This window comes from Talpa europaea (assembly GCF_964194135.1).
Source record: "Talpa europaea genome assembly, chromosome: 12".
In the NCBI taxonomy this organism is placed as follows: Eukaryota; Metazoa; Chordata; class Mammalia; order Eulipotyphla; family Talpidae; genus Talpa; species Talpa europaea.
Genome location: NC_140079.1, coordinates 102,574,087 through 102,585,157, shown reverse-complemented (window position 1 = coordinate 102,585,157; position 11,071 = coordinate 102,574,087). Strand labels below are relative to the sequence as shown.

Sequence of the window (11,071 nt, the reverse complement as noted above, 5' to 3'; positions counted from 1 at the left end):
CACAACTGGCCCCAAATGGAGTCTCTCGTGCCCACTCTGCAAACCAAGGTTTACCACCGACTGCAGCCTCGAGCCCTCCCAGGAATGGGATCCTGGTTGGGGGGGACGGGCCACAGCAGGTCACCTCCGTGATGAGACCCTGCCTTCCAGAGGGAAGGTGGCTTTGCCTGAACCATCGCTCTTCTAGTCCTTCACTCCACCTGCTCTCTGGCTGTAAACTTCCACTTGGCGCCCACAGACGCTCCTCGCAGCGCCTCCTACAGCAAGACAGACGGAGACCCCCACAGGAGCCCCAGGTCCTTACACTCCCAGCTGTCATTTTGCTCTCTGACAGGCCTCCTTTGTTATTCTGGGAGGCAGTGTTCCCGGACCCTGCCAACGACAGCCCTGGCATGTCTGCAGCGGGGCTAACCTCCCACCTATTGGGGGGCGTGCGGCCTTCCTGGCCTGCAGAAAGCAGGGAGGCCCAGGGCTGACCCACATGGGGGACAGCCTCTCTACTCAGGGGACCAGGGACCCTTGCCTTCCCTGCAGCCTGGCCCCGAGTCTCCCTCCAGTCACCTCTCTCGACCCTGGTGTGGTCCCAAAGCTGCTGCGTAGCAGGCCCTGGCTTGAGCCCTAAGCCCCACCTGGCAGGCAGGTGGTTGACTGCACTGCCCATCCTCACAGCCTTAGGGCAGCCGCACCAAGTTGAGGATGAGGAAGCCAGTGGCAGGCCTGACTCTGGACAAGCAGACAGACAGCTGGAGGAGGCCAGCCAGGCGGGAGTCTGTGGCAGCACCCGCAGGAACTGAGGCGGAGCTGAGGAGCATCCATGCAACCTCAGCCTAAGAGGCTTTTAGGGGCAGCAGCTGGGGTGTGGACACCCAAGGGGCTGTGGCCCAGGAGGCTGCCCAGAGGCGGGCCCTGCACTTGGGTGGGGGCTGGGAGCCCAGGCCGAGGGCACTGCAGAGAGCAGAAGCAGAGAGCCAGAGCCGAGCCCGCCTCTGCCCTGATGGGGAATTGTCTGGGCTGGCTGTCCCTGGCCCCCAGGGACCAGGTATGTGCAAGGGGTGGGTGGCGTGGGGGAGAGGCAGGCGGGGGGAGCCCGGAACTCAGCCATCACCCCGTACTGAGGCTGAGAACAGGCCTGTGCAGAGTGCACTGGCGTCTCACCGCCCCCGGCCCACACAGAGCTGGGAACTGGCCTGGATGCCCACTCTCTCCAGACCTCAGTCTCCCAATCTGGAAAATGGCCTGAGCCCCAAGGGTTGTTCCAGGCAAAATGCACTCGGGGAGGCAGGACGAAACAGCAGAGCTTCTCCATTATGGTTATTCCTGTGCGCGTGGGGGAAGAGGGAGCTCGTGCTGGGGGAGCAGGAGAGAAGGGAGGGCTGGGTCCTCAGAACAGATCCTGTGGGCACTGACCAGAGGCCAGAGCGCTCAGCTGGGTGCAGCAGGCCAGCGAGGGCAGAGCGGAGACCCCTCCTCTGACAGGCTGGTGATTGTCCTCCCTCACCCTGTGCGCCCGGGTCAGGCAGGGCAGAGAGGGGCCAGGCGGAGGGAGATGTTTGAAGGACACGGGCAGCAGAGAGGGCCGAGGCGCTTGGGGAGGCCGGGCATCACCCCGCCACTAGCCTCGGGGATGTAGGGCTTGGCTGCGGGCTCCTCCTCCCTCTCCCACCCTCCTGTGCCTCCAGGGGCACCCTGGGTCGCTCTGGGCGCAGGGGGGGGGGCAGGTATGGGGACCACAGCGGTGGGCGGGGCTTCCAGGAAGGTGGGCTGGGCTGGGGCCCCTGCGGAGGGACCCTCCCCGGGCACCCCTTCTCCACTCCCTGCCCCTTCGGAAGACAGCCCCGGCGCAGGGCCCGCACACAGTAGATGCTCAATAAATGTTTCTGGGAGGCAAAGGCGCTGGTGCCGAGGGGCTGCCCAGAGTGGGGGTCAGACGGAGGGGCCGGCGGCGACTCGGGGTCCCTGTCCGGCGGCCGCCCCTGGGCCCCGGGTTGGCCGCGCCGCTGGGCCCCGGGGCGGGGCGGGGCGCGGGCGGAGGGGGCGGGGAAGGGGCGGGCGCGGGGGCGGTGCCGCCGCCGGAGCCGGAGCCGGAGCCGGAGCCGGAGCCCGAGGCGACGCGAGCCGAGGGGGACCCGCGGAGGCCGCCGCCCCGCGCCCCTGCCCGCGCGCGCGAGCCCCGGGCGCCGGGGCCAGTCCGCATCCGGCCGGCGGGCGCCATGGCCGCGCCGGAGCCGCTGCGGCCGCGCCTGTGCCGCCTGGTGCGCGGCGAGCAGGGCTACGGCTTCCACCTGCACGGCGAGAAGGGCCGCCGCGGCCAGTTCATCCGGCGCGTGGAGCCCGGCTCCCCGGCAGAGGCGGCCGCGCTGCGCGCCGGGGACCGCCTGGTCGAGGTCAACGGCGTCAACGTGGAGGGGGAGACGCACCACCAGGTGGGTGCCCGCCCCGCCCCGCCCCGCCGGGCCCCCCCTGCGGCGCGCGTCCCGCGAGCCCGGGACCCACGACCCCCGGCCCGCGCCGCGGGTGCCCAGGCCTCGGGCCTACGTGGACGCGCGTGGGAGGCGGGGGACGTGGCCGCGGAGGCAGCGCCGCAGCCTCCTTCCCAGCCCCCCCCAGGAAGCCGGCGCTGCCCCGAAAGGGGGGTGGGGGGGGGCTCCCCCCCTCGCACTGCGGCGCCTCTCCTGCCCCAGCGCTCGCTTCGGCCCCAGTGGGCAGTGTGTGTGCGGGGTTGGGCCCCCGGGGTGTGGGCCCTGGGACCCTGGCCGCCTCGCTGAGGTACGTGCACGCATTGCGTTGGGGTGCACCTCTGGGGTGGGGGGGTTGTGGGGGAGCCCACACTGCCGGCCTGCACCCGGCAGCGCCTGCCCTGGCGACGTGGGCGAGAGCCGGTGTCCGGGTCCCCCTGCGGTGCAGCCTTGGCGATCCCTGCCCCGGGCCAGGCCTTCTGGGAGGCTGCCCAGGCCTGGGGGTCACTGCCGCAACCCCCTGCTGCAGCTGCAGGCAGGCCAGAAGGATGGCGGGGCTCCTCTGTGCGGGCCCTGCCGGGGCTGTCCATGTCCCCACCTGGCATCACCAGGCGAGGGTCCGCCCCACCCTCAACCAGTCTGCCCCGGGTCGTTGAGCCCCTGCAACCTCAGCTGGGGCTTGCCCTGGCTGGGCGGGAGTTGGCGCCCTCTTTCCTCCTGGGGCCCGTCTGCCAGCCAGTGTCACCTGGACAAGGCTGTTTGCTGAGGGAGGTGGGGGTCAGGGCCAGGGGCTGGGCCTCCCAGCCGCGGGCAAAGTGGGTGGGGCGGGCAGAGCTGGTGCCTGTTAGCCAGGCCTCTGGGTGCGGGTGCTCGGGGACCTGCCTCCCTACCCCGGGGGGAGGTCCAGTCAAGACCCCCATTTTAGGGGTGAGGAGGCTCAGGCTTGGGATTCTTGGCCAACTCATTTGGCACCACAGTCAGGGTGCAGGAGAGCGTCCTCTTGGGCTCCCTGGGTCGCAGGGAGAGGGCGGGACAGATCAGGGCTGGGGTGGAGGAGCCTGGTTCAGACACCCTCGGGGCGGCATCTGCCCAGCAGCTGGCAGGGCCCACCTGCTCCTCCCGTCCTTCACCCCCTTTCCTCGTGCCTGATGGGCACACACTGGCACGTGTCCCATGGCCACCCACCGCGTTAGTTCCCAGCACCCAAACACACAGATGGCCCTAAGGCGCACTTGTCCCACAGGTAGATCCCCTCCCCCGCCTGCTGGCTCCAGGGCCTGCTACCTGGTTGTGGGGGCGGGACCTCACCTGCTGAGAGCCGTCCTGTCAGTCTGGAGGCCCGGGGAGGGTGGGGGCCGGGCTCGAGCTCTGTGCTCTGCCACTGAGTAGGGCAGGAGTGGGCCTGGCACCCCCAGACTGCCACCCCAGGAGCTGCCTCTGTCCCGCCAGCCCCGGCGGAGAGACAGGCCCTGTATCCCACACACCCCAACACCCAGAACCAGGGCTGTCTTCGCCCCTCCAGACGGGCTGCCCCCCAACCTCCTGCCCCTCCGGAAGGAAGAGCTTGGACGAGGGGAGCCTGGTGGACGCGCAGCCCCAAGCTGAGCTGAGTGCCTGGAGCCCAAGAGCGGAGGGAGGGCGCTGAGCAGCCGGGGGTGGGGGGTGGAGCCGCGGGCCTCAGTCCAGCCGCCCACCTCTGGTGGCCGCCTGTGCCGGAGCCCGGGCGCCCTGGGTGGTGCCGCTGCCCAGGGCTGTGCAGAATCCGGCCAGTGACCCCCTCCGTCGCTGCCCGTCCAGGTGGTCCAGAGGATCAAGGCCGTGGAGGGGCAGACTCGGCTGCTGGTGGTGGACAAGGACACGGACGAGGAGCTCCGCCGGCGGCAGCTGACCTGCACCGAGGAGATGGCCCAGCACGGGCTTCCGCCCGCCCACGACCCCTGGGAGCTGAAGCAGGGCTGGGTGCAGGCGTGCAGCCCCGGCCCCGAGGCTGGCCAGAAGGTATGGTGGGCCCTGGGCCACGTCCCCACCTGCCCGCGGCGGCACCTCCCGCCCGGCCCCAGAAGTCTGTCTCGCTGTCTTCTGGCTCCGGGGCCTCTGTGCCTGGCCCGGCCACTTGGGCCACGCTCTGCTCTGCCCTGGCCAGGGAAGGGCCGCTCGGCGTCCCAGACGCAGAGCTAGCGCCACGCGGCCTGTCTGTCCCTGGGTCTGCCTGAGGAGCCGGCCTGCTGCGCTGTGAAGGCCTGGGCAGTGGGGGCGGCGCCCGTCTCGGTGGGGTACACAGGTGGGGCACGCGGGGTGGCCCTCCCTGCCCCCTGCCTCGGACCAGAGCAGGGGCGGGTGCTGCCACCTGCCCCGGGCGGGAGTAGCCCCCGGGCAGGACCTGGCAGAGGACGCGCCAGGCTGCTGGCTCTCCCGGGACCTCCTGCCTCTGCTTACAGGGAAACAGCCTCAAGCCCAGGGTTCCCCAGGTCCCGCTTTGAGAACCACAGGCACAGTGGGCTCAGGCTATGCTGGTATCCCCCTGACCCCTCTCGTGGGTGTCCCCCGCGAGCCTGCTGCCTGGACTGTGGGCCTGTTTGGGGGTTGGCGGCACCCCGGGGGCCAGGCGTGGACCCACGGTGCTTTGGTTCTGGGCTGCAGGCAGGCCGTGGGGTGCCAGGGCCAGGGGCCGGCTCTGGAGTCTGGACAGAGCCACCAAGGGACAGAGCAGGGGCCTCAGGGTCAGGTCTGTGACTTCAGGGGCGCTCTGGGCTGGTGGCATTGGGGGGGTCCCTCCTACCCCTGTGTCTGGCCGCCTGGAGGAAGCCTCCCCCCGCCCAGCGTTTGTCCATTGATTTGGACGCAAAGGGCTGAGTCCACCTTCCTGTGGAAAAATCCGCCCTCGGGCCTTATCTGGAGGGTGGGGTGGCTGAGGCACCTTTCCTCGGGCGGGGCGCCCCCCTCTGCTATTCCGGGCTCTGGGGGCTGCAGGAAGCCTCCCGGCACACATCTGCGGGAACGGGGGGCGGGGGGTGCAGTCAGGTGCGGGGCTGGCTGGCACCCGCCCTCGCGGCACAGACCGCTCTCGAGAGGGGCCCGGAGGAGGGCAGCCGTCAGGGACCCGTCCCGCCACCGACCCCCACTCGCCCTCTCCGGCTGCTGGGAGCCCAGGGGGTGCTCTGGCAGCTGCCGGTGCGGCGAGCGGAGCAGGCGGAGGGGCCGCCCTGGGCCAGAGGCCCCGGGGAGTCAGACCCCGCGGGGTGGGGCGTGCTGCCGGGAGCGGCCCCCCTCGGCCAGTCAGGGCCTGGGCGGTGGTGGTGGTGACTCAGCCGGCCCAGGCCCGGGGCGCTGCGGCTGCAGCTGATGCGGGTGGCGAGACCGCGGCCGCCCCGGACAGGGCCAGGCAGGGCGGCGTGCGGCGCCGGGCGGGGCCGTGGTAGACGCGGGCCCGGGCGCAGGGGGGTGAGGGGACGGTCCTGCGGGACGCCTGGTGCAGGCCCTCGGAGAGGCGGGGCGGCCGCCTCGGGTCCTGGGTCCTGGGCGCTGGGCAGGGCCGCCCGCCGCTTCCTTCCTTCCTTTCTGGGGACGGAAACCCGGCGGGTGGGGGGCGCCAGGCTGGAGCCTGAGCAGGGGAGGGTCTCGGTCACCACCCTGCTGCCCAGCGTGACTCAGCCCCTGTCCCACCCGTCCCTGGGGAGGCCGGGCCGCGGCGGGAGGCGGATAAATGGGGTGGCGGCCGCGGGCCGGCTGAGAGCTCAGGCCCCGCAGCTGGACGCTCGCCGCCGCCCATGGCCCGCTCCGGGAACGCCGCGCCGCCCGCCTCGGGCTCAGGAGCCCCTTCGCGGTGCCCCGGCCGCGGACCCGCGCAGGTCAGGTCGGGGACCGGGCAGGGAGCACCCCGGCAGCTGGCTGAGCCTGGGGGGGGGGGCGGGCGGGGGCCCCGCCGGCCCGGGAGAGCAGCGAGGGCAACAACGGGAGCCTTTCTCTGCCCGGCTGTGAGTCACCCTCGGGGGTGTGGGGGGGAGCGCAGCCGGCTCCCGGGGTGCCCCGGCCAGTCCTTTGGCCACAGACCTTACTGGGAGATGTGGCTGACCCAGCTCTGGGGTCCCAGCTGGGAGCCGTGGGAGCCGGAGGGCCTGGCTGGGAGGCGGCAGGAAGTGCTCAGAGCCAGGGTGGGGAGCGAGGAATGTGAGCAATGCCTGAGCAATGTGCCTGCGCCCCAGCTTTCTGGCTTCCCCCCTGGGTGACCATGCAGCCAGCCTGGCCCGCACCACAGCTTCTCACCTGAGGGTCCCACACCCAGTTGGAGGCTCCTGGACCCCACTCATGGGGCGGGTGTGGGGTCAGGGGAAAGCGCAAGGCTCACCTGTGGCTGGGTGGGCGGGGCTGTGGCCACTGTGACCCCAAACGGATGTCCCTTAGCCTGGACTCATGGCTCTGAGCACCCCCAAATCCTGCTTCCCGCGTGGGGCTTCGTGATGGGAGCCGGCCTTTCGCGCGGCCCTGGCGCTATGTCCGCCAGCGCTTGCTGCCTGCTGTCCACGCCACGTGGGGCCTGGCACTGGTGCTGTGTCCGCGTGGGGCCCAGCTCGGCTCTGCTCCCGCCTGGCAGCCGAAGGTGCTGCCGCCTGAGCCTCCAGGAGTCCATAGTGGGGTCCTGCAGACCTCGGGGTCTTGCACCCCCGGCTTAGCCCCGGCGTGCCCAGGGGCAGCAAGCAGCTCTGTCCCTGGAGTCCCTGCATGCAGTGGCCAACTGGCCTGCAGCGGGGGTCCTGAAGGGGTGTCGGGCAGACTTTGCGGGTCAGGGAAGCGTCCTGGAGGAGGGGCGTGGGCCGCCAGGAGGCAATGTCCCAGGGTCAGGGAGACCCAGGGCCAGGTGCGCCTGTGCTGCGAGGAGGGACATGCTTTTGGCCCCACCTCTGGGCAGCTACCGCCCTGCAGACTGGCATTGGGGTTAGGAATAAGCCCGAGGCTAGAGAGTTGGGGGCCGGGGTGCAGGGGGCCGGCCACCTGAGGCCTGCAGTCCTCTGCTGGGGTCTCGGGCTCTCCCCTGGTGCTGCCCCCACCTGGCCCGGGTCCCTCGGCCCCCCACAGGGAGAGCACCCAGCCGGCGCGCCCTTGCCTGCGCGCACGCCCCAGCGTCCCTGGAAACCCGAGCCGCTGCCGCCCGCTCACCTCGGCCATGTTTAATTGAGCGCCAGCGCGCCTGGCCCCTGGGTACTGCGGTCCCGGCCGGGTGGGACCCAGGGCAGCCCTGCCTGCGCGCCTGGCGGAGCCCCGCTGCAGGATGCCGGAGGTAAAGCGAGGCAGGCTGCAGGGTGCTGCGGCAGGGAGGCCAGGGCAGCCCCTTCCTTGGCCTTCTCCCCCACCTCCTGCCTTGCCGGCTCAGCCTTGTGGGGGTGGGGGCGGCCCTGCTCCCTCTGGAATGTGAAAGTAAACAGCCCGCTAGTGGCACTGGCCCCTGCAGGCCTCAGAGAACACAAACTGCTGGCCTGGGACGCCCTGAGTCCTCCATGGGGAGGGGCAAGGCAGAGCCCGGGACAGCCATGGGGGGCGGAGGCAGGGTCAGAGACAGCCATCCTAGGGAGCTGTGAGGGGCAGCGCACCTCTGCTGGCCTCTTCCTGGGCCCCTGCCTGTGGTCAGCCCTGATTCTCCTGGTGCCCCGCAGGCCTCTGTCCCCTCAGAGGCCCCTGCTCTTGACTTTGGAGACTGGCTGGGCCGGGGGTCCAGGTCGCAGGTCTGCACAGGCAGCTGCCAGGCACTCCCCTTGCCGTGCCACACCCTCGGGGACCCCGGGAGGCACAGGGACCGTGGGGGGGGGGGCCAGGAGCCGGCACTCACCCACACCTGTGCTGCAGGGTGTCAACGGGCCCCCCAGGGAGCTGCGCCCACGTCTCTGCCACCTGCGGAAGGGCCCCCTGGGCTACGGGTTCAACCTGCACAGCGACAAGTCCCGGCCCGGCCAGTACATCCGCTCCGTGGACCCGGGCTCGCCCGCCGCCCACTCTGGCCTCCGTGCCCAGGACCGCCTCATTGAGGTACCCAGCCGAGGCCTCGGAGTGCCCTGCGTCCCAGTTCAGGTTCCCACCCGTGTGCGTGGGCCTGTGCCCCATGAGTGTCTATTCCCGGTGTCCCTGTGTGTCCCCATGTCCCTGCGCGCCCCGTCCCCGCGTCCCTGATCTCGTGGGAGGGGGGAGGTGCTGGAATCGGAGCTGCCGTGGCTGATGGCGGGTGGATATCTGATGCCACTCCTGGCGGGCGCTGGGGGCTGCGGCTGCCCGGGGGGCACTGACCTGCTGCCGGTGGCAGGTGAATGGGCAGAACGTGGAGGGGTTGCGCCACGCGGAGGTGGTGGCCAGCATCAAGGCGCGGGAGGACGAGGCCAGGCTGCTGGTGGTGGACCCCGAGACAGACGAGCACTTCAAGCGGCTGCGGGTCACGCCCACCGAGGAGCACGTGGAAGGTGGGTGCCCGGCAGCCTCGGGGGGGCACGGGGTGGTGTGGCCTGGCAGCCACTGAGACTGTGTCCCCACAGGTCCGCTGCCGTCACCCGTCACCAATGGGACCAGCCCTGCGCAGGTGAGGGGGGAAGGGCAGGGTGGGCTCCTGACTTAATGTCCCTTTCGCACCCCCTGAAGTCGCCCTCGGTCTCCCAGCGGGAGCCGGCCCCCCCTCCCCCTCCCCGGGGGCTCTTGGTGAAGCGCCGCCGCCCCCCGCCAGGGACTGGGACAGTGGTGGCCGCGCTCGGTGCCCGCCGCCCGCTGGAGAACAGGAGGCAGCCCCGGTGCGCCGCCACCCGCAGGGTTCCCGCAGCCTCACCCTTGGGCGCCCCACTCAGTGGCGGCACGGGCCTGGCTTAGGCGAGGACGTGGGGTAGCGGGCGCCGGCCGCCAAGGCTCGGGGGTGCGTGTCTGGGAGCGGGCAGCCTGGGCAGGGGCCAGCGCCTCCTGAAGGCCTCCTGGGCTGTGGGCGCCCCGTCACCGCGGGGGGCCTGGGTCCGCGGCTGGCGCTCACCCGCTGCCCACCTCGCCCCTGGCCAGGATGGCGGCACCTGGAAGCCGGACCCGTTCCAGGAGAGCGGCCTCCACCTGAGCCCCACGGCAGCCGAGGCCAAGGAGAAGGCCAGGGCCACCCGCGCCAACAAGCGGGCACCGCAGATGGACTGGAGCCGGAAGCGCGAAATCTTCAGCAACTTCTGAGCCTGCCGGGCCTGTCCAGGGGCCCCGGGCCTCCCCACAGACTTGGGCCTCACCCCGAGCCCAGCGGCGCTCCCGAGCCTCAGCGGACTGAGGGGGGCGTCCTCATCCCCAGAAGCCATGGTGGTCCCACCGCCACCCAGGAGCCAACCTGGGCCCCAGTGAGCCCCCGCCCCGTCCCCCTGCCCGCTGGGTGCTAAGGGGGGGCTCTGGCAGCCAGGTGGGGGCGACACCCTGAGATGGGAGAGACACCCAGAGACTGAGGAGAGGGAGGCGCGGAGGGAGAGACGCTGGGGCCTGCTGACTTAGAGGAATTTGTGTTTTTGCTTTTTTTCCAAAAAGAGCTCCAGCTCCACACATGTTTCCACTTAATACCAGAGCCCCTGCCCCCGCCCCCTCAGGACGAGCTCTCTAAATAATTGCAATAAAACAAGCCTTTCTTGCAAACTGTTCCCCCTCGGCAGCAGCCACCCCCGGTGGGAGTCCAGAAACTTCCGGGGGAGGGGGAGGGGGAGGGGGCGGGCTGCGTTTGTGGGAGCTGCCCCATCCCCATCCTCTTTGGCGTGGGGTCCTAGGCCAGGCCCCCCATCACCCCAACACATCAGGATCTGGGCGCAGGGCCCGTCTCTCCCGGGGCTGAGGATGGAGGCCGGTGCCCAGAGCAGGGCAGCCTCTGGACTGGCCCCTCGTCCTGCTGTGGCTGTTCTGGGGCTTGGGAGAGGGGGTGCGTGAGCCTGTCCCCGGGGGCCCGGACCTGGGCCTCACTGCCCACACCGCCCTCCCTGCTGGCAACCTGACCAGCGTTGCTGTCTTTCTGGTAAGCCATAGCGCATGCGCGCCTCGGAATAAACAGGCCATCCTCGGACCCTCAGCTGCCTGTCCTTCCTGTGTCCTCGGTCGTGGTCAGGGGGCCGCAGCTGTTGGGGCCGGGAAGCAGCAGCCAGCGGGCCCCCAGAGTGTCAGCTCTGGAGACCGGGGTTTTGCTCCCGAGCCTCCAGCTCCGAGCCTGCTGCCGGCAGCCAGGCCGCTGCTGCCCCGCCTCCCCCAGCCCGCAGCCTTGGGGACCCAGTGGCCAGGAGTGACTGGTGAGGCCCCATCCCTACTGTCCTCGTGCTGTGCAGCTCCTTTTCTTTACCCCCGGCCGGCAGGCACACGTGTCAGGCCTCTGCCAGGCGGTGCCCAGCCTCCTTTGGGGCCAGGGCTCTGTGAACCTGGGGGTGGGCCGCCCAGCCTCTGGGGGCACATGAGTTCAGGAGGGAAGGCCTTTTTCAGGACCTCAGTCAGCCGCTGAGAGGGAGGGGCCAGGCCTGCAGAGCCCCTGGCTGGCTTCCCAGCAGCTGGCTGCAGCTGGCTCCCACGATCCGGCGCTTCCATCCAGGCTCGGCCACAGCGCCAAACGTCACGTCCTGGCCCTGGCCCCAGAGAGCCTGCCCCAGGCC

General features: G+C 71.1%; 1 protein-coding gene across 2 annotated transcripts; it reads left to right on the top strand.

Moving 5' to 3' along the window:
* Nucleotides 1-2,210: 2,210 nt before the first annotated feature.
* Nucleotides 2,211-10,010, top strand: NHERF2 (NHERF family PDZ scaffold protein 2; the record flags this gene model as incomplete). 2 transcript variants are annotated; one of them, XM_084249219.1, is made up of 6 exons in its annotated part: nt 2,211-2,423; nt 4,254-4,454; nt 8,295-8,474; nt 8,746-8,899; nt 8,972-9,015; nt 9,477-10,010. In XM_084249219.1, 6 exons carry the CDS (start codon nt 2,211-2,213, stop codon nt 9,633-9,635), a joined length of 951 nt encoding a protein of 316 aa, XP_084105345.1. In that variant the 3' UTR covers nt 9,636-10,010. The 2 variants fall into 2 exon arrangements, with proteins under 2 accessions (XP_084105345.1, XP_084105344.1); XM_084249218.1 differs by having other exon boundaries at nt 8,972-9,034; nt 9,451-10,010.
* Between the last annotated feature and the right edge of the window lie 1,061 nt (nt 10,011-11,071).